Source organism: Hippocampus guttulatus, chromosome 11, assembly GCF_054856545.1.
Source record: "Hippocampus guttulatus isolate MCC_2025c chromosome 11, RoL_Hgut_1.0, whole genome shotgun sequence".
Lineage (NCBI taxonomy): Eukaryota > Metazoa > Chordata > Actinopteri > Syngnathiformes > Syngnathidae > Hippocampus > Hippocampus guttulatus.
The window spans coordinates 14426063-14451173 of NC_141271.1; the positions used below are offsets into that span (position 1 = coordinate 14426063).

The 25111-nt window shown below is 44.1% G+C and overlaps 2 protein-coding genes across 3 annotated transcripts in view; one reads left to right on the plus strand and one right to left on the minus strand.

Annotated features, from left to right (window-relative positions):
- The window catches only part of st6gal2a (ST6 beta-galactosamide alpha-2,6-sialyltranferase 2a), a 39170-nt gene extending 29776 nt beyond the window's left edge, over positions 1-9394 (plus strand). Inside the window, exon 6 of the mRNA XM_086123256.1 lies at positions 4676-9394. Coding sequence (XP_085979382.1) covers positions 4676-4923 — 248 coding nt within the window. The 3' untranslated portion in view covers positions 4924-9394. The remainder of the gene's footprint in view (positions 1-4675) is intronic.
- Positions 431-25085, minus strand: tmtops2b (teleost multiple tissue opsin 2b). 2 transcript variants are annotated; one of them, XM_086123259.1, is made up of 4 exons: positions 24488-25085; positions 12531-12856; positions 9414-9647; positions 431-1818 (listed from the first exon to the last, which is right to left on the minus strand). In XM_086123259.1, the coding sequence occupies exons 1-4, from the start codon at positions 24858-24860 to the stop codon at positions 1606-1608; spliced, it is 1146 nt and encodes a 381-aa protein (XP_085979385.1). In that variant the 5' UTR covers positions 24861-25085; the 3' UTR covers positions 431-1605. The 2 variants fall into 2 exon arrangements, with proteins under 2 accessions (XP_085979385.1, XP_085979383.1); XM_086123257.1 differs by having other exon boundaries at positions 9414-9653.
- Between the last annotated feature and the right edge of the window lie 26 nt (positions 25086-25111).

Here is a 25111-nt window from a genome sequence, read left to right on the forward strand (position 1 = left end):
ATTTGAATAGCACTTTGTATTCACGACAGAGCAGACTTCCACAAAAGGTGGAAAAATCTCCAAATGATATGAAAAATGAGACCAAGATGAATGCATCGCCGTCTCCGTGATATGACGACATTGAGGAGCAAACCTCTCGTTTTAGCTTCATCCTGAAATTTCAGTTTGAATCCCCACATCCCTCATTTTGTGGCCAGTAAATACCAAGACAACAGTTATGTAGAATCAGTTAACAATTCTCACTCTTTATTATTATTATTTTTTTAAGGGAGTCATTCACCTTCAATTTACAATAAGGATGCCATCCATCCATTTTCTACACTGCTCGTCCGGTTCAGAGTTGTGGTTAACTTCAACCGTTCAAAAGCCAAGTTTTTATTCCATTCACTATGTCTCCCCCCCCCCCCCCCCCCCCCATTTGGCTTGGAGTGTATCAGACAAACTAGCTTGGTGAGCTTTGCATGCCATTTCGTATTTCTTACAACAAGACAGTCAGAGTATGGCTTTATGCCACCATCACAGAAATGGGCTTTCTTTTGTCTCGACCTGATATGTTGGCAGCACCAGCACCTTTGGCCTGTTGCGATAAGTCTCGTTTCTGAAAATCTGGATTTATTTTGTAGCGAGACATCTAGCAAAGAATAAAGAAAATAACGAGATTCCTGTGTGTTGTGCGTCTTTTAGCGAGCCTAATTTTTCTGCGCATGGCATCCAAACGGGTACTCACTAGTCGAAGATTTTCTGGCAAAGTAATTCATTAGCCATGATATAATGGAATACAATACAGTACAGTGTACTTTTAGTCATTGGTCAAGCAGATTCATTCATTCATCATTCATCTTCCGTACCGCTTGATCCTCATGAGGGTCGCAGGGGGTGCTGGAGCCTATCCCAGCTGACTCCGGGCAGTAGGCGGGGGACACCCTGAATCGGTTGCCAGCCAATCGCAGGGCACACAGAGACGAACAACCATCCGCGCTCACACTCACACATAGGGACAATTTAGAGTGTCAAGCAGATTCATCATTGTAATTCAGATTCATCATTTAATTTTGGGGATGCAATGACAAAAAATAAATAAATAAAAAGAGCACACATGCTAATGTTAGCATCTGGATGCCTCAATTGTGTGCCCCGCAGTCTCCGCTTTGCTGCCATGATCGTCATTCTTTTCTTGGATGAATTGTGAGTCCGTAAGTGCTGAGAGGTAAACGCTCGTGTGTCCTCGTTCCACCTGATGTGAACAACGCAATTTCCCGGGTTACTATTTAGAAGTGAATCTCCACCAACCCCAAAGCCTTTTTGCACATAACCCTCTCGTGTCCGCACACTGTACATCGAATCATATTGTGAATATCATGCACGCGTTTTTTCTCTCTCCTTTTTTTTTTTGCATTTAGCACAGTAAGCACAAATGAAAAAAATGTCTAAGTCATGGGACACAAAAGGGAATCATCTCTGTACAAACACAAAGCTCACATGTAAACGACATTAACCCGTTTGTCCATAGTCCTCGCAGTCCACTTCACACCGGAATTCACAACCAGCTGAAGCATTATCCCACTTCTTGTTGTGTCTGTTTGTGCTTCCTGGGGCCTGCCAGTTTCAAGTCACAACCTCGGGGGGCGTGGTCAGCTTGACGGCAGGCTCGGCGTTAGTTTTAAGCGCGTCGCTCGAGAAGTGGGCAGCGCACGCCACCGTGTTGCTGGAGAACCGTCGGTTGAGCTGGATGACGGTGGTCTTGGACGACATGGAGGTTCTGCCGTTCTTCCCCGACCAGTTCTCGCAGTGGAACAGGATCAGGAAGCATCTGTAGAACTAACGAGGCAGATGGGAAGTGGGTTAATGTCAGTGCAAGTGCTAGCGACCCTGTTGTCAGAAGCACAAGCCGGTGATGGGGTTGATGGAGCATAAATCATTGCTCAAAGCACTTTCATTGCAGTGAGAGCAGACAAAATGGCCTCCTAATGACTTGTTGCTTGTCATGGAATAGCCTCAGCCTCAGTCTGCGTGGTTCGCTTCAATGCCTGATTTGGAAACATCTGAGAGTTCTTGTGGAGCGTTTCCTAGATACCATCGCTCGACATTTATTCCTGCGCATAAAACCAATTGTGCCTTAAGAAACTACTGCGTGTACAGTACTCTGCTAAAGCCACCGCTACATGGATGACTTTTTATGACCTTTTTTCCCCACAGCAGTCACGTTGACTTAACGGAGGACATTGGAAGTTCGAAGGTTTACACGAAAAATGGTCTCTGGTTGGAAAAGAGGTCGACAGGCCCACCTCACAGTTCCGAGGTTTGCGTTTGAGTTTCGGCTGCAGGCTACCGGTGTGGCATACTGCGTCCTCGAGGTCCGCTTTCCCTTTAGATGTTTCCCTCCGCCAGCACACATGAGTCAAATGATCAGGGTCGTTATGAGGCTCCTGCAAAGCTTGCTGATTTTGTGCAATGTACAGCAGCTACATTTATCTACATCTACATCCTGCATAAAAGTGTGTTCAAAACTCGTCACTGCACACCTGACAAACTGCTCTGGGAGATCCTGAAATGACCTAACGGGAAAATGCAAAGTTGAGGAAATTTTGTCATACATGATATGGCATGACTCCTTGTAACCGGGCTCTAGCATGACTCCTTCTTGTGACCGACTCCAGGTCAGTCCATAAGTCATTCAGAAGCTCCAAAATGGCATTGTAGGGTTGACAATGTGTTCATTTCCGTTTCTTGCATTTCAAACATGTTCACACAAGTGGAAATGTTTTCCCCGTTGCCTCTCATTTTGCCTTTATTCCTCACCATCGTTCCATATAGTCGTGCCGTGTGCGCCTGCCTTTCAGTTGCGCTATTTGAAGGCACAAAGTCAGCCATCACAACTCATCTTAGGTTTGATAAATCCAGTGCATGCTGAATTCACCAATTTCTCACACAACCCACCAAAAGAAATTGACTGCAATTTTGCCTTTTGGCAGACGCAATCCTCAGCTTCCACATCTGTTTTGTGTGAGAAATCAAGTTTGCTCTCCGCCTTGCCCTCCTCTGACTGGTTGATACCTTTTTGCTCTCTGTGACGGTAGGGACGAATTTATTGTTATGACCCATACAACTGTGTAAACATGCCAAAAACACTGAAATTGTCCAGAGCACAAAGAAAAGAAGAGCAGGGAAAACGGCAGAAAGAGATGTTGTTGCGACTTGCTTTTTCCCAACGGTGGTTCCCAAGGCAAGTCACTCGCATGATTTGTTTGGCAGTAATAATTCAGATGAGGAATACGTATAATGCTCCCATTTAAACGAGCTGAAATGTTATTGGATAAATTTGACACAGTACATCCATCCATCCATCCATTTTCCGAACCGCCTGATCCTCACTAGGGTGGCGGGGGGTGCTGGAGCCTATCCCAGCCGTCTTCGGCCAGTAGGCGGGGACACCCTGAATCAGTCGCCAGCCAATCGCAGGGCACACAGAGACGAACAACCATTCACGCCCACACTCACACCTAGGGACAATTTAGAGCGTCCAATCAGCCTGCCATGCATGTTTTTGGAATGTGGGAGGAAACCGGAGCACCCGGAGAAAACCCACGCAGGCCCGGGGGAGAACATGCAAACTCCACACAGGGAGGCCGGAGCTGGAATTGAACCCGGTACCTCTGCACTGACACAGTACAGTTTAAGCTTTTTCCTATTTGTATGGACCCCACAGCACACGGTATTTCAGTACGGAAAATCTGTTACAGTAGATTTTTCATCTCTTTGTTTGTTGTTTTTGTACTCAATGTCAAATCAGTCCATTAAAACTGCTACGACTTGCGCATCAAGTTACTACCTCTGTGACAATGTCCATCAAAACTGAACATTATTGCCCGTGTTAGACATTTATTGGATGGGGGGGGGGGGCACATATAACACAATTCCATGGCCCTTCACCGTATGAGTCATCTTGGGAGGAAGGGTTGAGCATCAGATTCACAACGACAGCAGAAAGGAAGGAGACCAGTGAGCAGAATAACAAGCGAGACAAAATGATAAACAGAAATTGGCGGCAAAGGCTGGTGATGTTTGTGTTAGGCAGATATCGCAGCATGAACGGAGCCTGCCTCGCCTGCATGTTTGATGTATTTGTCGCTCAAAGAAGGCTTTGATGAACATGCACACTTTTTTTTGCCCCACCCCCTGTGTGCGTGCGTGTGTGTGTGTGTGTGTGTGTTTTAGTATTTCTTGTGACGTAGACCCACACACTGACCCACCAGGCAAGGATGTGATACCCCATATGCTCGGTCCGCTGGTTGGGAAGAACCCCGGTTAGCTCGCGAGCTCGCTTTTGCTTAGCACTTCTCGTCATGCCATGGACTGTCTCGCAACAACCCATTGGGATTTTTCCACTCACCTGAGGCATTAAGAAGATATATTTTTGTGGATCAAAAATGAAATGTCCGGATGTGTCGGCATATGCAATATGTGTGGTATTTGATTGACAGTCGACAGTGGAGCGGCGTGTGGTTTTAGCACATGCAGCGGACACAGCGTTTGAGAGAAGAGACATTGCTTGTTTTTTCTAATTTGTATTAATATTATTTTTCTCTGTCGTGTGTCAATTAACAATACCTACAGGTATATGTTCACTTACAGGGATTAAAAGATTAAAATTGAATCCTGAATTCTATTCCTACAGGGATCCTCCTGATGATGGCGCTGTGCGAGCAGGTGCACGTGTACGAGTACATCCCCTCCACGAGGAAGACGGACCTATGTCATTACTACGAGCGTTACTTTGACATGGCCTGCACTCTGGGCGCCTACCACCCCCTCTTGTATGAAAAGAGCCTCATCATGCGGATCAACAGCGGCTCAGAGGAAGACCTGCGCAGAAAGGGACGGGTCACGCTCCCCGGCTTCCGCACCTTTGACTGTGACATCTGAACATATACGAGCTGAACCACTGAGCCTACTTTATGTAACTTTGACCTTTTCTGGGCCCACTTAGGGTGCCGTGCAATAAAGCCACTGGAGACGACGAGGCTGCGATGGAGAGATGGGGGTGGGGGTAGGCTTACAAGTTTTGGATTAGTTTGTCGAAAAACACAAGCCATAGACCTTCAGGGTGGTGGGGGATCAACAGAGAGGCTTTGGGGAGAGCTTGTTTTCATCAAGATGTTCTTTGGGACTACAGGCTGCCGAAGGGGCGGGGGGGGGGGGGGGGATGCCCTCGTGACAGCTTTGAAAAAGACATATCTTTCTGCTTTAGCTGAGCCATGTTAGCTAAGGAGCTGACTTGGCGTAGCCACAAATTTTAAAGAGTTTTTTGGGAATTTTCAACAGTGGTTTAATTGGTGTGTCTTTTTTAATAGTCGGTGTGGTTATTCACTTCAACACTGATGCTCGCCGTCTAACCCGTTTTGTACTCATCTGAAGTCATCTGGCAAGTTGTTATTTGCCTTTCGGGAAGTGTAAACAACCAGTTCCGTGCCCCGTTTGCCTGATAACCCGACTTGCCGCACGACGTTTAAAAACCCTGCGGATTCAGAAACCGGCAGTTGCCTCCCTAGTTTACTTGATGTGTAAGATGGGTGTCAAAGTAGTGCTGAAGGATTGTCGGTTGGTGTGTAGGTAATGGGGAAAATATTTTCAATCGTGCATTAATTTCTGTACATTCTTACATAAACATACGTCGCAAACTTGGTGACTTGTTTCATATTAGACAAATGACTGTTGAATATGTTTGTGGTTGGGGACATGGTTCCTGTTTGACCGAATCAGAGGATGACAAAGTTAGACGGGAACAGCTACGATTTACCTGTGTATAAAAGAGAAGCTCAATGAAGGATACTTTGAACTTTGAACTGGATTGCTGCTTTGGTTGAATGGTTGTTGATCCTTCTAGCAAGAATATAAAATCATATTTAAGCTTATCCTAAATGTTCTTGAAGTAATTTGAACTAGCAGTAGGGTAGGACAGGCAGGTAGATAGGCAAGTTGGTTAAGGTATACTGTAGGTTAGAAAAGTAGAGTAGGCTATGAAAGTGTCAGGATAGGTAAAGCGGGATACACACACACTGACAATCAGACCAAATTTGCGCCTTTTCTTTCTGATTAAAATTGGCAATGGCTGGAATTTCAGATGTGTCCCAAAAAAAAAGATCCTGGGTGACTATCCTGTCGTGTGGCTGGGGTCAAATGACATTTTTGTCTTCCCAATCGGCACAATCACCCAGTCGTGAATGTGAAACAAGTTTAACTCACTCACTCCCAAAGACGGTTTTAAACGTCTTTTCAGACTTGCTCCAGAATTGGCTGGTACTGAATGAGTTAATATTTCCGATAGCAAATCCTTATGAGTGTTGTCAACACAACGGTAGAGTCATGGACGCCATGATTGTGACTTCTTCGATTTCTTCTTTGTGTGTTCCGGAGGTTCAGGTGCCTTGTGGTACTATGCTGCCTTTCACAGGTCAGTATTGGCACTACAACAGACACCTGCTTTGGGGAGGAGACTCAACATTATGTTTGGTGTGCTGTTTTGGTCATGTACACCACAAACTATGAAGTGTATCCGAAAAGATACATTTCATATCCAGATTACAGTTTTCCCTCTCAACACTGGCCAGACGTTTAATAACATCGTGCGGCTTTTCCTGCGTTCACTGGGCGAGGAGAGGCAGGAGTCACGGCAGGGCAACTCGTGGCTGCTTCACATTGATGACACGCCTCCTCACAATGAGCATCTGACATTTCCTGGCCATGCATGGAGCAAAATGCCCACTCACTTGATCTGGCTCTGTGATATTTTTGGATTTCCCAAAAGGGACCCGTTTTTTAAGATGTGGTTGATGATCAAGTTGGACATAATGACTAATAACATAATGACATAATAACTACGGAGGATCCCGGAAGAAGACTTCCAGGAGTCCATGAAAGGGTGGTATATTTAACTGGAGAGAGTGCGATAATACTCCAGGGGGATTTCTTTAAAGGGGAAAATTTGGATTTGGAATGTGTCTTCTCTCACCAGTCCTGGACACACTTTCTTTATATTCGTTTGTCCTCTCACATTTTAATTATTAGTTAAGATGTTCAATTGGTATGTGTGTAACATGCTTCAGTAGGTAAGGTGAGCATAGAGGTTGGTAGTCCAGTGAACCCCGTCTTCACGTCACCTTGAGTAGGTTCAGAACAGCCAGACATCAGTAACCTGGACGCTTGTTCGGCTATCACTCCTCATTGAATGTTACCTTTAGCCGCTGCATGCTAGCCTCTCCACAAAGTATGTGGGCAATAGGAGCGGGGGGTGGGGGATTATACCTGTATTACATTGTCACAGAGCTATAGCAAGCTACCTTTATTTCTACTCGCAAATCCTCAAATATTTCTCGGGACTCGCCATCATCCGCGAGGAATGTGACTCAGTAAAACCATCAGCTTTGCTCCGTCTCTGCCTGAGGAGATTTGAATTATTATGTTTGGGTTTTTTTTTTTTATATACCTGCTAGCTCTCAATTGGGCAATATTTGTCTCGCCCATGAGAGATTTTTTTTGTTAAACACACAAAAAAAAACGTGTGCTGTTGTTATGAAATGCTCTTGAGCCAATGTCGGTTGTTTGGTGTGACAAGTGATGTCACATGAGTTTTATATTAAATGGAAGACGATGGCTCTGGAAATAAATAGTTGATTCCAGGGTTTTTCAACTGCTAGCTGTATGAAATAGTGTATTTCCGAAAAGAGTGGCCTAAGTTCGTGTAATGACCACAGTTTGCTTACCAAAACAGCAGCACCGACCAAGGCATGTTTTTCAAATTCAAATTAGAATTACATTCATGGAAATGTTTCTTGCTGGATGCCACTCGGTTGTTGTAAACAAGTTTAAGAATGAGCTGGTGTTGCCATTCCCACCAATTTGCTTCGCAGTAACTTCTGCGCTCGCCCCACAATGTGGTGTGCATCCATGTTTATATTCAGGGGAGCAAGCGTGACACACTTGGCCCAGTTTCGCACAGTTCCTCTCTAGAATAGTCCTTTTGTTTGCTAGCTATTGTAATATATTTTTATTTGAAGTATCGTATTTTATTTATTTGTGAAATGTAATTGTTCACAATGACACACCCCAGGCCACTATATGAGCAAACAAAGTCCGAGCTCCTTAAAAATATTGAAATATGCAGTGGCCTCTCTTTTGACTACTTTAAAATAAGACTAAGCTGTATGGATCAGATCATGTGCTGTGGTACTGTTTATTTCGATATAAAGGCAGGACTGTATAATAACAAGATCAGCTCTGATGGACACTTGAAACATGAAGGTACTGCATCACTCTGACAAATAGAAAATGACGAATCCATATTTAGATTTGGGTCATTCTGGCTAGAGTCAGACATAATAACTGATGACTGGATTAATGGATGTATTAATAAATGTCAGCTATGTGGACATCCACGTAGACCTCCAGTTCTCGACAATGTCTTGGAAATGGAAGTTCAGTACATTCCAACAGAGACTTGAGAGAGGAATAAGAGAGCGATGAAACAACCTTGATCAACAATACATTAAAAAATATATATACATACAGTATATATATACTGTATATATATACAGTATATATAAACTTTCTGATGAACGTTTCGACTCCTGACCAACCAATCAAAAACAATCATGGAACAAAGAATGCAAATAAAAGCGCTAACGCCCCCCCCCCCCCCCATCAGAAAGTACGTGATTTTTAATAGCTGAGGGAAATTCGAGCTTGTTTCAATTAAATTGGTCAAGGTGAAACTGGAACTCTGCCACTCCTGGGAATTTGATTTCTTGTGACTGTGACACACTGAAAGTGCAACAAGCATTGAGGATACTGTACATACGTTTCTATAGAAGTGCACACGGCATGCAAACCAGGATGAGGGGCTGGAGAGTTTTGTGCTGTGCTATACTGTGCTGCAAATATAGAAACCCCCTTATGTCGTATATGTTGTGAGAGGCTATTTATCTGGTTCTTCTGCTTCAGCGGGGCCATTTGCATGCTTGTGGAGAGGCCAATCCAGTTTGGCTGCAGGCTACTCCCTAGTAGCACTTCATCTAATGCAATTATTTCATCTGAACCTCATGCGCTTGTGCCAATTTCCTTTTTTTTTTTTTTTTATTCCTTATCGCATCTCTGCGAAGTAACTTTTTCTATGACCTGTGGTGGATTTGAGGGATCTTGCACCTCACTGCCTGTGACATCTTTTTTGATGCAGAAGAAGAAATGAAGCAACACCACTTTCATTCCTAACAGCCTTATAGGGTGTTCTTGTTGACTGGTTTGCACATTTTCTTCTTAGTACACTTGAATCAATATTTGAATTTGTATGATTTAAACGGTTCATTTTCTAACAATGTAAATAAACATTCTCCATGTCGAAGTCTCCTGTGTTGACTCACCTGCTTGTTCATGAGTATGTAGATGAGCGGGTTGATGACTGTGCTACTCTTGGCCAGCAGGGATGGCACCACGCTGGCCACAGGGCTAATGATGTCGGGTGGACCGAATGTCGCCATCATGGCCACCACGCCATACGGCATCCAGCACAGCAGGTAACATGCGGCCGTGGTCAAAACCATGAACAGGATGTGGAACTCTCGCTTTCGAGCTGTTGTCTTGCGGATCTTACCCACCTGTGGCTCAAAAACAGAAAAAAAACCCCCACAATGCATTAATTAGCAAGGATTCATTATTTTTTTGTTACCAGCTCTCATTCCATTTATTATACCGCTTATTCTCATTACAGTTCTTGTTATTGTTACCATAACTAATGTCTTTTTTTTTTTGCTTCATTTCAATGGACAATGTGCTGTTCTTTATGGTAAGTGTCCCTTGGCCACCAGGAGGCAGTATAACACAGTACAATAATATTGCCATGGAGAAGGTTTCAGCTCCTTGATAATTTAATGCCAAACTACACCCCCCCCCCCCCCCCCACTCGAACACACACACACACACGTGCACATATATGAAAGGCCAAGCACCTCACTCGATAATTCTGATGACTTGGTACAAGCCTGACCCAGCGTCTTGTAAAAAAATAAAAGCCGTTAAAAAGTATAGTTCCGGTAGTTAATCTTATAAGAACAAGATGATTCATTGTATGCATGAGAATGCCTCAAAGATCTTCCCTAATTCATGTTCCAATCCCCTCTCGACTGTGGGAGTATTACAAGGGGATTTATTCAAGAGTGCCCATCTGGTCGGTGAAGAGCATTCTCAGATGTATTTGTATAACGAAAGCGCTAAATCGAGGCTACTTTACATGTTTGGCTTTGTGTACAAATGATGTCTCTGCATTTAATGTCCTCCAGAGAATGACACCGGAACACTATTTGCAAGGCTTCATGGTTGTTTGTCTTGAGCCCTGCAATTGGCTGGCAACCAGTTCAGGGTATAGCACGCACGCCTAATGCCCGAAGTCAGCTGGGATAGGATCCAGCACGCCCGCGACCCTCCTGAGGATAGCGGCAATAGCTGAATGTTTGATCTTAAAATGCTGTATTTATACATGGTTAAGCGTCCCTGAAGTTTGTTTTCAGCAGCTAGAAGGTCGAAGTCAGTTTGACCGAGTGATGGTGCCTTGCTGTCAAATAATAGATGTCCTACCCTCATTGCCACTGACTCACTGCATGTACAAACAAGGACGTTTCATGACCTGTCTATGGAAATGGGACAAATGTCCAAGCATGAGGTTTGCCGTTGCTTTAATACACTTGTGGCACACATTTTTTGGGGGGTGGGGGGGGGGGGGGGGGGGGGTGGGGTCAAATTGGTAAAATTCCAAATAAAATGTGATAGTTTTGATTAACTGCTTCATTAATGGAAAAACAATCTAATAGATGAGTATTGGGTTTTTTTTGTATGTTCTCTCCGTGCCTTCTAATCTCAATCTCAACCAAATTAATTTTTTCTTAGAGTGAGGTTATAATTCATGCTGCCACCCTGACATGCTTTGATAAAAAAAAAAAAAAAGACGACTCATTCTCTTCCAGCAATTTGCACTGGACAAGTAGAGTATTAGTTTTGATCAGGAACTCTTATTTATTAATAACTACAGTTGGAATATAACCACATGTGAGTCATTAGAACGTATTTGTATGTGTTCGAGTGTGTGCGTGTGTGTGTGGTAGGAGAAAATGACAAGCCGCTCAGGAGTCCAAAAACATACTCAGCAATTTGTTACAATTGAATGGCATTAACGAAACGGCACTGAGTAAGTAAATAAGTTTATGTAACCCACTTTGTAATTGTAAGTGAAAGCTAAATCTTATTTATTCAATTGAAAGCAGCTTACGCACACTAGCAAGTCATTCCAGTGATAGCGTAAGACTGATTCAAGAAGGAGACGAGAGAAAACGATGGCCCTACACCCGTGCATCTGGTGCATGGGATTTGAGTCGGGATTTACCTGACTTAATCCACCTTTTAAGACCGCCACTATCATGTCACAATAATAGAAACCATCAATGCTATCCAAAAATGCAATCCAAAAACATAAATAAAATACATCATAGTCAGCAAGGATGTAGATAATTATGTGAGAGGGAGCTTGAAATTAAAAAAAAAATAAAAAATCACTTTTCATCATATATTTTGAAACCATCACCCGCAAATCCCCCCCCCCCCCCCCAACATGAGGATACTTTTAAAATATTTTTAAGACGACAATAATTTGTCGTTCAATGAATTGATTTCTACAATGATTCAGAGGGATTGTCCCATGCTGGTCTCATAATACTACGAGGTCCACCACGCACGTCCGTGGAGCACCACGATCAAATACACGAAAATTGTGCTCAACAAAACCTGCTCTGCCTCTTCCATTGTCTGGACCACAAAGATGACCAGAGGGCATTCCACCAATTGATAACCAGGTGATTTATGGACCCTATCACATTATCTCATTTGTCAGCTGCTCTTTGGATCTTTATGTGACATTTGGAAGATGGATGTACAGCACACTCGGATTAAAGTTTTTTGGCAGTGAGGCGTTTACTGTTTGTCCATTGTTTAAACCTGTGGATGGCGAAAAGGTCTTTGTGTGCCATTATTGTTTTCCAATTATCAGCCTGAATTTCCATTGGAAATTAGGTGACAATCAATTCTTTGATGGTGAACAGGAAGTGCACCAAAAGGAACAGGAAATGACTCAGAAGTGCCCCAAAATGAACAGGAAGCTGACCACAAGTGCCTTAATTTGAGCAGTAAGTGGCCGTAACTGAACAGGATGTTGACCAGAAGTGCCCCAAAATGAACAGAAAGAGCGCCAAAATGAACACGAAGCTCACCAGTGTCCCAATTTGAACAGTCGGTAGCCCTAACTGAACAGGAAGTGACCTGGGAGTGCCCCACGTTGAACAAGAAGTGTTCTAAAAATGAACAGGATGTGATACAAAAGTGCAGCAAATATTTTTAAAAAAAATTCCAAATACAAGTCCAAACTTTAAATCATTTTTGGTGTCGTTGAACTCATAGCTCTACACGTTTCCATGCCTCTCAGACAAAATTTCTACCTGTTTGACAGCCCAGAGCAACCTGCTATAGCAGTAGATCATGACCAGCACAGGCAGGCCCAGGCAGAAGATGAAGAGGCAGATGATGTAGGCGTGGGACTGGGTTGTCTGCACCGTCCAGGACACCGAGCAACTGGTTCCGGCTCCCTCCACACCATAACTGCTCCAGCCCAAGAGCGGCGGCACCGTCCAGAACAAAGAGTAGAGCCACGAGCCCCCGACGGCCAACAGTGGCTTACGGTAGTTGGGTCCACGCTTGTTGTACACGGTCAGAGTGCTGTAGCGGTCGTAAGAGAGGATCACCAGAGAAATCAGCGACACGATACCTGAGAATGCACAGAGTGACACGTTAGAAAATCGAATGTGCCGACATTGAAGCGTTAACAATATGGGTTGATTTTTCTTTCTCTTCTTGAGCAGGCCCTTCCCTTATTTGTGGAGAATTACTTCAACCATACATGATATACGACTCACAAAAAAGTTATGAGGTGAACTTCAAAACGCACCCTAACCTGAGCAAGTGAATTTAATTTGACCTTCTCTAAACTTTTGAATGCACGTGATGTTCTTGTTGCCGAATGCCCAATGCAATGACTCAATCTGAACAACCTAACCCATTTTTTTTGCCAGCGGTGGCTGGATATTTGGGGCACTGACCGTGAATCAACCCTGCCCCACGTGGGGGGGAAAACCCCCCCAAAAAAAACCCAGCCCAATGTACCATTTTACTGCCGGTACTTTTGAATGCACATCCACATGTTTGATCTGTGAAACCATTGCGTTCCCATGGACATGCACTTCTATGCCTTTGTGTGTCTCTTCCAACGTCTCTCGATCTCTATCGCAACCTCATGATGAGACTCTGGGAGATGCTTGAAGCCTCGCAATGGCGAGTTACTAAGTGGGACAATGTTAGGTATTTTCTTTCTATCGCGACGTAAACGTGACTCAGAAAGGGTTGTTGTGTGGTTGAAAATGCTCACTTTTACTGTCTGGGAACCAGAAAGCATATAAGAGGGCATATAAAGAGACAGACGGACTCTATGAGCCAGGTTAACAGCGCGCACCTGCTTCATGCCAGTGCCTCACAAACCTATCATGACATCTGTCATAAACCCGAGAAGGGCCATCTTTCATGATCAAGTTCTTTGAGGCAAACTTCAATTCAATTTCAGAGACTTTTTTTTTTTTTTGGGAGTAGGGGTGTGTGGGGTCAAACAATTAACAAAGGGTGAATAAAAATTGGCAGCCAGGCGCCGCATTGTGACTGTGAGCATGAATGGTTGTTTGTCTATGAGACCCTGAGATTGCCTGGTTACTAAAGTCCAGGGTGCCTTTCCCAAAGCCAGCTGACATCAGCATCCGATCACCGGGAACCCGAATAATAGTTCATGACAATGAACGGCAACCGACTATAGTCGCTTTATCTTGATGTTTGCTTCTTGACCACATTTTGACAGTTAGTGGACTCATTCTTGGGCTTCGCACGCAGTGGCGTGATGATGCTGAGGAACAGACCAAGCCCAGCTGTTTGTCGCCCCATTGCATGATGGAGCGACTGCCAAAGGCGATGTGCTTTCGACCAAAATTATAAATAAGCAAAGAGTTCTCCTCAGAGAGTGACTTCAAGCAAACTTTCTTTGGGGCCAGAGAAAAGTAAGATTGCTGTTGAATTTTTGCCGGTTTGTTGAATGCTCCCAACAGCTCACTTTGATGGTCGGAATCCCAAATTGTTTCTTTTTAAACCAGATGCTGCCTCCAATCACCCGTCGAGGTTGGATCGCAATATGCCTCCGCAGGATGGTGGCGAGCAGAACAAAAACAGCAGGACTAAAGAATGAGGATCAGCGACAGGAAGCCCAGGAAGAGATACAGGCAAAGCTCACAGAGAAAATCCTCGATTCATTGTTCAATTCTTGCTATGATTTAGAAACTCTGAGTCAGATTAGGAGTGTTCACGGTGGGGAGGTAATGGCCTAGCGATGCCATTGTTTGTTTCTTTCTTTAGAGTATCTGTTTGATTTAGTGCAATGGTGATCATGTTGCAAGAAAAAAAATCCTCTTGGAATAATAAAGCGAATATCTTTTGGTGACAAGCATTAGGGCAGAATGTTATGAAAAAAAAATCATAGCCATAAAAAAATGTAAGTGTAATCTAATTTGATTAATATTGTGATGGGACTAAAGTTGTAAGGTTATCAGATTATAATAATGTCATCATATCATGCAAATACATGTACAAATGCATACTTATAGCAGTACATATTAAGAATAAGTGTCACTTTTCAGAGAAAAATGTTATGAGAATAAAGATGGAGGGGGTCTTAATTTGTTAGCCTGGCACCCGTGCACCTGGCGTCAAAATGGGCGTAACTTAATTTTTGTACCGGCGCACATCTCTTCTAGCATGTTTGGAACCGTGTTGCACCTGTCTGGGCATGCCAGCACATGAACCAGCCTCGCCCCCGATGCAACTGATAATTTGATGACAGAAAGTCATCTGCGCTCGCCTTAAAACGGAAGCAGCGTTGTTTTCGTGCTGGGGCAATGGTCTATCTAGGACAGCGTGTTGGTGAATTCGGTCGATGGGCTACACAACAACGGGTTTATGCAAATGAGGAATGCACGAGAATTGTCCAAGAAAACACAACATTCCATCCCCGTACAAAGGTGCAAACGCCCACGACACCCAATTTTTTTCCGTCGCAAAGTCGAGCAAAATACCAAAAGAAAGAAAGCGCCACCTATGCACACAGTTAAAGTGCGTTTTGCGCTAGACTTGGACCCGGAATGAAAATAGGGCTGGTTGACTCACTGGGATCCGTGCATGAGATTGGCGCATGCCGATTGTCTGTCTCTGTCAGCCTACTGGGGCGGACTAGCAATACAGTACTTATTTTTTCACTTTTGGCCCCTATTGCTTCCTTTGTTTAGCTAGGTAAGGCAATTGGGAACGGTTTACAATGGTGACTTAGAGGAACTTTAGGCTCCCCCCCATGAAATCCCGCTGAGCAACAAGTCTCTACGGCTCACCTGAGCAAGGAACGGAATTCAAATGCGATGCTCTACGCCGCTACAAAATTGTTGTGAAGGGAGTCGACCTCAGTGGTTGATGCCCAAAAAAAAAAAAAATTAACAAACAGAATCCAAACGATTTGGTTCATTGGAATTTGTCCTCAAAAAGAGAGGTGGGCATAAATAACAAGACGGTTATGCGTCCAACTGCCCTTCTCCCGTGGACAGGTCCCCACTGAGATGAACTTCTAACTGATGAATCACATCCGACGTCTTAGTGTTGCCCCTGCTGTTCTGCACTGACTGCTGAATCTCTTTAAAAAAAAATGGCACAAGTTTAGAATTCGATGTTACAGTAGCACTTTTAAGGATCAGTTGTATCAAACTGTATTGTGACTTATTCAACTGTTACTTGACAAAAATATTTCAGAGTTTGAAAACTACAGGTCACGTTTGTGTATTACCTTCTTCAGTTATAAAGACAATGGGAAGTATTGTAGTTCTTTTTTTTTTTTTTTTAAATCTCGGAATTGATTATTACACAAATGCTATTGATTGGCAAAATATAAAAATAAAATGTATATTGTGACCGTCAGTTCGGGGTGTCCACCGCCTACTGCTCGAAGACGGCCTGGATAGGCTCCAGCATGCCCGCAACCCTTGTGAGGATAAGCGGATTACAAAATGGATGGATGGATGGATATTGTGTGTTAAGAAACTGTTTTGGCAGCTAAAAAGGCAAATATGTGAAAGCAAGTGCACATTTTTGAAAAACGGCACCGTTACTGTATAAGTCTCAATGTCGTGATTCTCTTTCTTGTGTGTCTCCAGCAGATGGCAGAGGAGGGTCTTCCCTCCAGCGTGCACAGCTGCTGCCAATGTCTGATCATCTAGCCATGTATTTAAGGACGACCTAATTGTCAAATTTCTGTTGGATTGTTGACCTTGCTTGCTGCTCATGCGCACGTGTTGTTTTCGATCATTGTTGTTTTGCTCTCCGGTCCCTCCTAGGTAAGTATTGGCATTATTTTGTCTTTGTTTGAGTTTGTTTTGTTTTTATGTAATTGGACTCTTGTCATTATTATTACCTTGCCTTTTGAAAGCGCTTTTTGTTTATGCCTTGTTTTTTTCCCCCCTGCTTCTTGTGGCCACGATTTCTGTTGATATTTTATCAGTGCGCTCTTTCTTGTAAATATTTTTGCTATGGATTTTGTTTGTGTCTACGTTTGTGGGATCCAATCACCGTTGAGTTCATCCACAAACTATTTCAGGCTATAATTTTTTTCCTTCTTTACTTGCACGGTATATTGAAATTCTCAAAAGTCTTCTTTCTTTATTTTGATTGGCGCATAATGGCTTAATTGTCATACTTTTTTATCTCGAAAATCCTTGAAAAAACTGTTGCTGCTCAACTCCACTCCCACCTGTCCCTTCACTCTCTCTATGAACCCTTTCAGTCCGGTTTCCGCCCCCGCCACAGCACAGAGACTGCCCTAATCCGTATTGTGAATGATCTCCTCATAGCATCTGATTCCGGTTTAGTCTCCATCCTCATCCTCTTAGACTTGAGCGCTGCCTTTGACACAATCTCTCACCCTATCCTCCTCAATAGACTCTCCTCCATTGGTCTCTCCCACACTCCCCTCAGTTGGTTCCACTCCTACCTCACTGGCCGCACTCAGTTTGTCCAGCTCAAATCCTTCCCCTCAAAGCCCTCCCCAGTCACCACAGGTGTACCACAGGGATCTGTCCTAGGTCCCCTTCTCTTCATCATCTACCTCCTGCCTCTTGGCCATATCCTCCGCAAATTTAATATCCACTTTCACTGCTTTGCTGATGACACCCAGCTCTACCTCTCCTGCCAGCCAAACTCCATACTCCCACCCCCCTCCCTCACCTCTTGCCTCTCCGAACTCAAAACATGGTTCACAACAAACTTTCTTAAATTAAATACTAATAAAACTGAAGTCCTCCTTCTTGGCACCAAATCCACTTTATCCAAAGTAAACAGTTTTTCCTTCAACATTGACAGCTCCCTAGTGTCCCCCTCCCCCCAGGTTAAGAGTCTGGGTGTCATCCTGGATAGCATGCTCACCTTCCACTCGCATATCAACACCATCACCCGCACTGCTTATTTCCACCTCCGCAATATTACCAGACTTCGCCCTTCCCTCACCCCCCACACCACTGCTATTCTTGTCCACAGTCTTGTCACATCCCGCCTTGATTACTGCAACGCTCTCCTCTTCGGCCTACCTCAAAAGTCCCTTCATAAAATCCAGCTGGTCCAAAACGCCTCTGCTCGCATCATCACAAAAACATCTTCCCAGCAGCACATCACCCCCGTTCTCCAACAGCTTCACTGGCTCCCTGTTCAACATCGCATCAATTACAAACTGCTTCTATATACATATATGGCCATCCACAACCTGGCCCCTCCTTACCTATCCGACCTTCTCCAGGTGCATATCCCCTCTCGCTCCCTCAGATCCTCGTCCTCCCTCCGCCTGTCAGTGCCCCCTGCCCGACTGAGCACCATGGGAGCCAGAGCCTTCAGTCACGCTGCTCCAAAGCTCTGGAACAACCTACCTCCGGACCTCCAAAACTGCACACCTCTTTCCACTTTCAAGTCCCGTCTAAAAACACACCTGTTCAGGATTGCCTACAACACATAGCTCTTCCATTTCCTATGTTTTTATGATTTTATGATTTTATGTCCTGTTTTTATATAATATCTCGTTTACTAATTCTTACATTGTATTTTCTTATTGTCTGTACAGTGTCCTTGGGTGGCATGAAAGGCGCTTTTAAATAAAATGCATTATTATTATTATTACTTTTGGAAGAGTTAGCAAAATATGTTTTCAACATTTTTGGACCCTGGAATTGCAAACATTCAAAAACTAATCCTCAACATACACGTTTTCTTTCTGCAACCTCCCAAAAAAAACTCTCAAAGAAACATATCGTGTGACAAATGTTTTTCAGTGTCGTCATGACAACAGAAACTGGTGAAAGAAATCCATGGATGAATTTCAAGGTCAATCCTCTTTCACAGCTGCATACCTTGGAGGCCTTAGCAGGTGTTTCAGGTCTGTAAAATTAATCCATAATTTTTCTCGACCGCTTATCCTCATTAAGATCATGAGTGTGCTCACCCAGTTGACTTTGGGCAAGCAGCAAGTACACCTTGGACTGGTTGGCAACCAGTTGCAGGTCTGTAAAATATCTTCCTACTGTGACGCTGCAAGCCAACAATAAAAAATGCAACATGTTCCTGTTTATTTTATGACAAACATATTCATCCATGCCAATCTGTGTTTCTCACTTAGACGAGCAAAAAAGTAATTCTAGCATTCTTTTAAAGGGTTTATTTTCTTTCTTTTGTGTGTGTGTGGGGGGGGGGGGGGGTATTTATTTAGTACACAAGGGGCCAAAGGCCTATTTCAAAACAATCCTTTCTCTTGCAGAAATTAGACCCGCATGCTCATTCTTACGCAATGCTGAGAATGATGATCACTGACGATTCACGATTCGTTTGGCCACAGAATTGACCTGTGCTTAATCCATTCAGCATTATTCTCACGACGGGCGGCCCGGTAGTCCAGTGGTTATTAACGCACGTCGACTTCACAGTGCAGAGGTACCGGGTTCAATTCCAGCTCCGGCCTCCCTGTGTGGAGTTTGCATGTTCTCCCCGGGCCTGCGTGGGTTTTCTCCGGGTTCCTCCCACATTCCAAAAACATGCATGGCAGGCTGATTGAATGCTCTAAATTGTCCCTAGGTGTGAATGTGAGCGTGGATGGTTGTTCGTCTCTGTGTGCCCTGCGATTGGCTGGCAACCAATTCAGGGTGTCCCCCGCCTACTGCCCGCAGACAGCTGGGATAGGCTCCAGCACCCCCCCGCGACCCTAGTGAGGATCAAGCGGTTCGGAAAATGGATGGATTATTCTCACGCATCATTCCCAGTGCTGCCGGCGAGGGGCACATAACATTATTATCTTATTGACGCGAATATACTGACATTCTTTACGTGACCTTCGAATCCTGCCACTTTACACATTCTTTTTTTTTTTTTTATGTCTACACAGGTTTTACACACACACGGCGCAAAATACAACCACGGCTTCAATAATCAGTCAAAAGCCTTCATAATTAACACCACAGGAGATGCAACAGGGACATCATTGCCGCTATTCAGGCTGTGTACCATGTGTTAAAATGATGGTCTTGTACCATGGCAACGCTGTCAAAATGGGAACTAATTTGTGGTGCAAGGTTATCGTCAACACCCTGTGGACATGTGTGCGATGTTCCCCACTCTATGCAGCTCTAACATCCTTTTTTGTTGAAGAGGCTACGGTACTTCCAGTCCCTTAAGATTCTTCACAGGACTACATTTAATTTAATAATTTGTCTAGAAACATTTTAAATCTAACAAAAGTATCAACATCTTTAACACCGATATAACCTCTTGCATGTTTTTTTCCCCAATATTGTGGAGCTCTTATCTATCATCACACTTCACCTCATCTGATAGACCATTTACACGTGTCAGTAGATGCTAATGTCTTGGTTGGCAGCATAATTCAAATAAAAGGACGGTTAATCATTGAGTGTCACTGGTGCAGTACTGTATGCGTCTTATGTGTTGTATTATTTTTGTCATTTTATGTCAACTGTTCTTTTGATGGTGGCGCGGGCACCCGCAGCGGCTCCTCTCTCTCCTGTGGTTGAGAGGAATCAAATGCCATCTGTGCTGTATGTTGCACATGGAGCACATTTGATGATAAAGTTGACTTGAACTTGAACTTGGTGCATCATCTTCTGTGTGTACCTACCTGGTGTAATGGTACAAGAAATAGTCACCGCAAAGACAATACGTCGACGCGAGTGAATGCAGTCTCTTGCTGTGAATGGATAAAACCACATCCAATTTTGTGCTGTCTTTCACTTTTGTTTGTACAATCTATTCCATCCACTTAAGGAGCAGACACATTTTCTTCAATGGAAATGCATCCAGAGGCTCCCGTGATGTGAAAATAGTCTTTTATGTTGTAGTGTTGTTCTAGCTCCTCATTTCCCTCATTGAATGAGGCCCCCCACAAGGCGACTGAAAGCTGCATTATTTAGCAAATATTTGTTTCTAACACACTTTTCTGTGAATGCCATTAGACATACAGATGGCACACAAGAGAACTGAGAACATTATAGGACACACATCTCCACAATGGCATGCGTTATTTTGCAGTCAATTTACATCAAGAACAATAAGCAGAAAAGTGGGATGTGTGTCGAGCACATATAGACAAACAAGCGTTCAGATGCACAATGATGTCTTCACTTACTCTCAAACCTGCTTTTGGAATATGGGAGAGTATATAAGTATAACCTTTGAAGATAAATAATTTGGGGAGTGGGTATTGAAATCATGGCAATTATAACAAGCCATGTCAAATAGGTCAGTCTGCACATATTTTTCATAATTTCCTTTTTTTTTTAAATTGATCATCTCCATGTTCAATTTGAAGCACTTGATTTGCATAATTCTAAAGGAATGTACCAAAGCAGATTTGAAACGCACGTCACCACAATTCTCTCGCTAATCCGCTAATGACTATGTGTTTGTTAGTTCCCGAAATCCCTCAAATATATGCCTGAGTACAACACAAATGAGGCTCAAAAAGCGTTAGGCAATGCAAACAAGATGGAACTTATCACATGAGGAGCGGAATTTAGACAGAGACTCATACAGGAGACAAAAGTGGTGAAGTTAAAAGTCTTTATATGCAAAAATTCTAAGTGAAAACAGAGCGCACAGCAGGGCATAGAAGGCTGAACGTTCTAACCACGTGTAACTGTGTAATACAACGAAAAACAAGCCCAGCCCTATATGACCAAATAAAAGACCAAAACAACAAACATCAAGGACACAAAGAACCAAATTGTCACTGTCGCAACCGCACCCCCCCCCCCCAACCCCCACCCCACCTCAAGGGGCACCGCCCGGTGCTTTTTCCAGCTTGTGAGGGAACTCACGGTAGAATTCCCAGCGGAGGGAATTGCTGAGGATGAGGGATCTAGAGACCCAGAAAGGTTCCTCGGGGCCATAACCCTCCTAGTCAACTAAATACCGAAGGTCCCCACCACGGCGACATACATCCGAAATCTTGCGGACAGTGGAGGCGGGGTGACCATCAACAACAACAACAACAACAGTATAGAGCACTTTCAAACAGCCATCGCTGCATACAAAGTGCTGTACATGGAGCAATTTAACATGCACAATAAACAGTAAGACAAATCGGTAATAAAGGCGGTAGAAAGCAACAACCAGTAAAACCAAGAACAAATCTAAGTCATGCTGAGTCAAATGCCAAAGAATACAAGTGAGTTTTGAGGAGGGTTTTGAAGATGGGCAGCGAGGAGGCTTGCCGAATGTTCAGTGGGAGGTCATTCCAGAGAGAGGGACCAGCAACAGAAAAGGCTCGATCCCCTCTGAGCCTCAGTTTAGTTCTTGGTACTTCTAATAAAGTCTGGTCCACAGACCTGAGGCGCCGGGCAGGTGTGTAGGGGCGGATGAGCTCAGAGAGGTAAGGTGGCGCGAGATTATTCAGAGATTTGAAAACAAATAAGAGGATCTTGAAAATAACTCTAAAATGTATGGGGAGCCAGTGAAGGGATTCCAGAGTAGGAGTTATGTGCTCCCTCTTACGAGTACCAGTCAAGAGGCGAGCAGCGGCATTCTGGACCAGCTGAAGGCGCTTAATGGAGGACTGGCTGACTCCAAAGTAAAGGGCATTACAGTAATCGAGCCGGGATGTGACAAAGGCATGAATTACTGTCTCAAAGTGTTCATGTGAGAGGAGAGGTTTTATTTTGGCCAGCTGTCTAAGGTGAAAGAAGCTGGATTTAACAACGGCACCAATTTGCCGATCGAGTTTGAAATCACTGTCCAGTTTAAGGCCCAGGTTTGAGACTGTTGACTTAAGATAAGGAGACAGGGGGCCCAAGTCTACAGGATGGAATGTACAAGGGCCACCGGGACCAAACAATATCACCTCATCAATGACCATCAAGAGCCAAACTCTGTCACAGTTACAAAACTTGTCATAATGATCACGATGTCAACATGCCAGCAGAATCAGCAGTGAATGAAATTTTGTAATATTGACTACTTACGAGTGTTTTATTCAGAAAACAGTTCAGTCTGAGGTTTCATTATATTTTGTGTTGCGCACAACACAGAGAACACATGTGCAGATATGTCAGGATGTCAGAATGGAGCGGTGCAAAAACAGCTTTTTGGCACGTGCAACGTGTGGAGCCGCTCAGAGTGCCGTGGCTTTTTGTAATGGCATGGCCGAGTCCTTGTACCTCCAAAATCATCTCTTTATAGGAGACCTCAAAGACGGCATGGCATGCATGCCGTGTTCATGTTTATTTTTCCATATTTCGCTTATTCTTCTCAGAGTCACAATGAGCTGGTGCTTACCCTGGAAGACTTTGGGTGAAGGTTCCGCTATACTCTGAATGGTTGCCAGACAACCGCATTTGATAGAGAGACAGATGACCATTCAGATGCACATTTACTCAGTCACTGAGTGGGAAGTGTACTCGTGGTGAAGTGGCAAAGGTACCACTCCAACAGCCATTGGCAAACGTGTGTGTGTGTGTGTGTGTGTGGGTGTGGGTGTGGGTGTCTCATAGGTATATTCACAAGTACCCCTGCAATGAAATGTGTTTATTATCATATATGAAATGTGTCAGAAAGGTTCCAGGACTGGTGTCATAACTAACATTGTATATTTCAAATCCAAGCTACAAGTTTTCCCCGTCAGAGTTATCCCCCTGGACTTTAGCATGCTTATTTCCCAGTCTTTTCTTCCATGCATCCAAACACTCCTAGAAATATTCTTCCCGATCCTCAGTAGCTCTGTTGTCAGTTTGATGTCGTCCATGTCATTAAAGCGGGTGCCCTTGATGGGCCCCCTTGAGCTTATTCCAGCATGGCAATGTTCTTTTCCCAAATTGTTGGTTGCTCACGGCATTGTGAGCAGTCGCGTTGTTCTGCAGCACCTCTCGCCTCCTCTCGCGCGCTGAATAAAGCAACGTTGCAGACATGTTGGTTGATTGGCTGACCCATACTGAAGGGAAAATCTTTGTAGTTTGGGTTCAAAATATATCCCGTGTGACACCAGATATGTGTCATGATTCGGTTTAGGGACCAACAGGTGGCACTGTAGGGCTCGCCCGGCAGCTGCACACCTGTTGGTCATTTGGTAATTAGTTGTATAAAAGGACTCCTGCCCGAACACTCGGTGTCGGGTCATTGTTGCTTCTTGCTACTGTCATGTGTGTTGCTGTTGCTTCTTGCTACTGTCATGTGTGTTGCTGTTTGCTCTTAGTTTCTGTCATGTTTAGTTCATTGTTATGTTTTAGCTTTAATCGTGGTTTTTGTTTGATACTTTGGACTTTGTTTGTTTTGGATGTAATTTTCTTTGTTTTAAATACAATTAATCAAATACACCCTGCTCCTCCCTCCTGCCTGCTTTTTGGGGTCCACCACCACCTCGCAACGTGACAATATGGAGCTTTTCAAAATTACCTTGTTTGATTTTAATGACAAATTGAGTTTGATAAGTCATTGTAAAACAGCAACAACCAATTTTAAAATACTATTGTTCAAGTGATGTCAAAAAGTGAAGAAAAATGACATTTCCTTAGAGGTTTTTTTTTTTGCGATAATGAAGAGCAAACCCAAAAGTGAGTCATGGACAGGTAGTCGCAAAAAAATTGCAGAGGTTCCTCCAACATAAACCTATCAGGGCTTATCGATTAGGCTTTCAAATACAACAATCTCCTTGCACAAAGAGCCTTGGATTCGACCGAGCGAAATGTATCTAATGAAATGACCCCAGCCGGGTGGCCTCGAAGCTTACCGAAGCAGGAGTTGATGAAGCCGTACCAGCTACAACCGCTGGAGCCGAGCAGCCAGCGTCCGTGGATGCTGGAGGCGAAACTGAGCGTGGTGCCGAACACGCACACCAGCATGTCGCTCACGCTGATGTTGAGCAGCATCATGTTGACAGGCGTGCGCAGCTTCTTAAACTTGCAGAAGAGCAACAGCACCACCAGGTTGTTTAGGAAGCCGAAAGTCATGATGAAGCCCAGCACCACGGAGAGCACCGCGAAGCCGGTGGACGACAGGCGCGCTTCGACCTCGGCAGGCGGCTCCGCCATCTGCGGATCGTCGCTCAGGTTGAAGCCGCTCAAGTTGAGAGCCTCCTGGCCCGACAACATCCTGGCGTCCATGCATGAGAGCTTGGCTGCACTTTTGGTGAGTTTACATGATCTTTGCGCGCATTCCTTTTAAATTCCAATGCTCGTGAGGATGAGGGGAATAAGTCCCGCCCGTTACTTCCCATCCAACTTTACCTTTTCTATATAAGTGGACCGCTATGATTTACCGCTTCACCCCACACACGCACACGTTTTTCTTCCATTTCCCCGCGCTGCAATGCTATCCACGCGCGGGGGCTTGCGTGAAAGTGCGCCTGACCGCG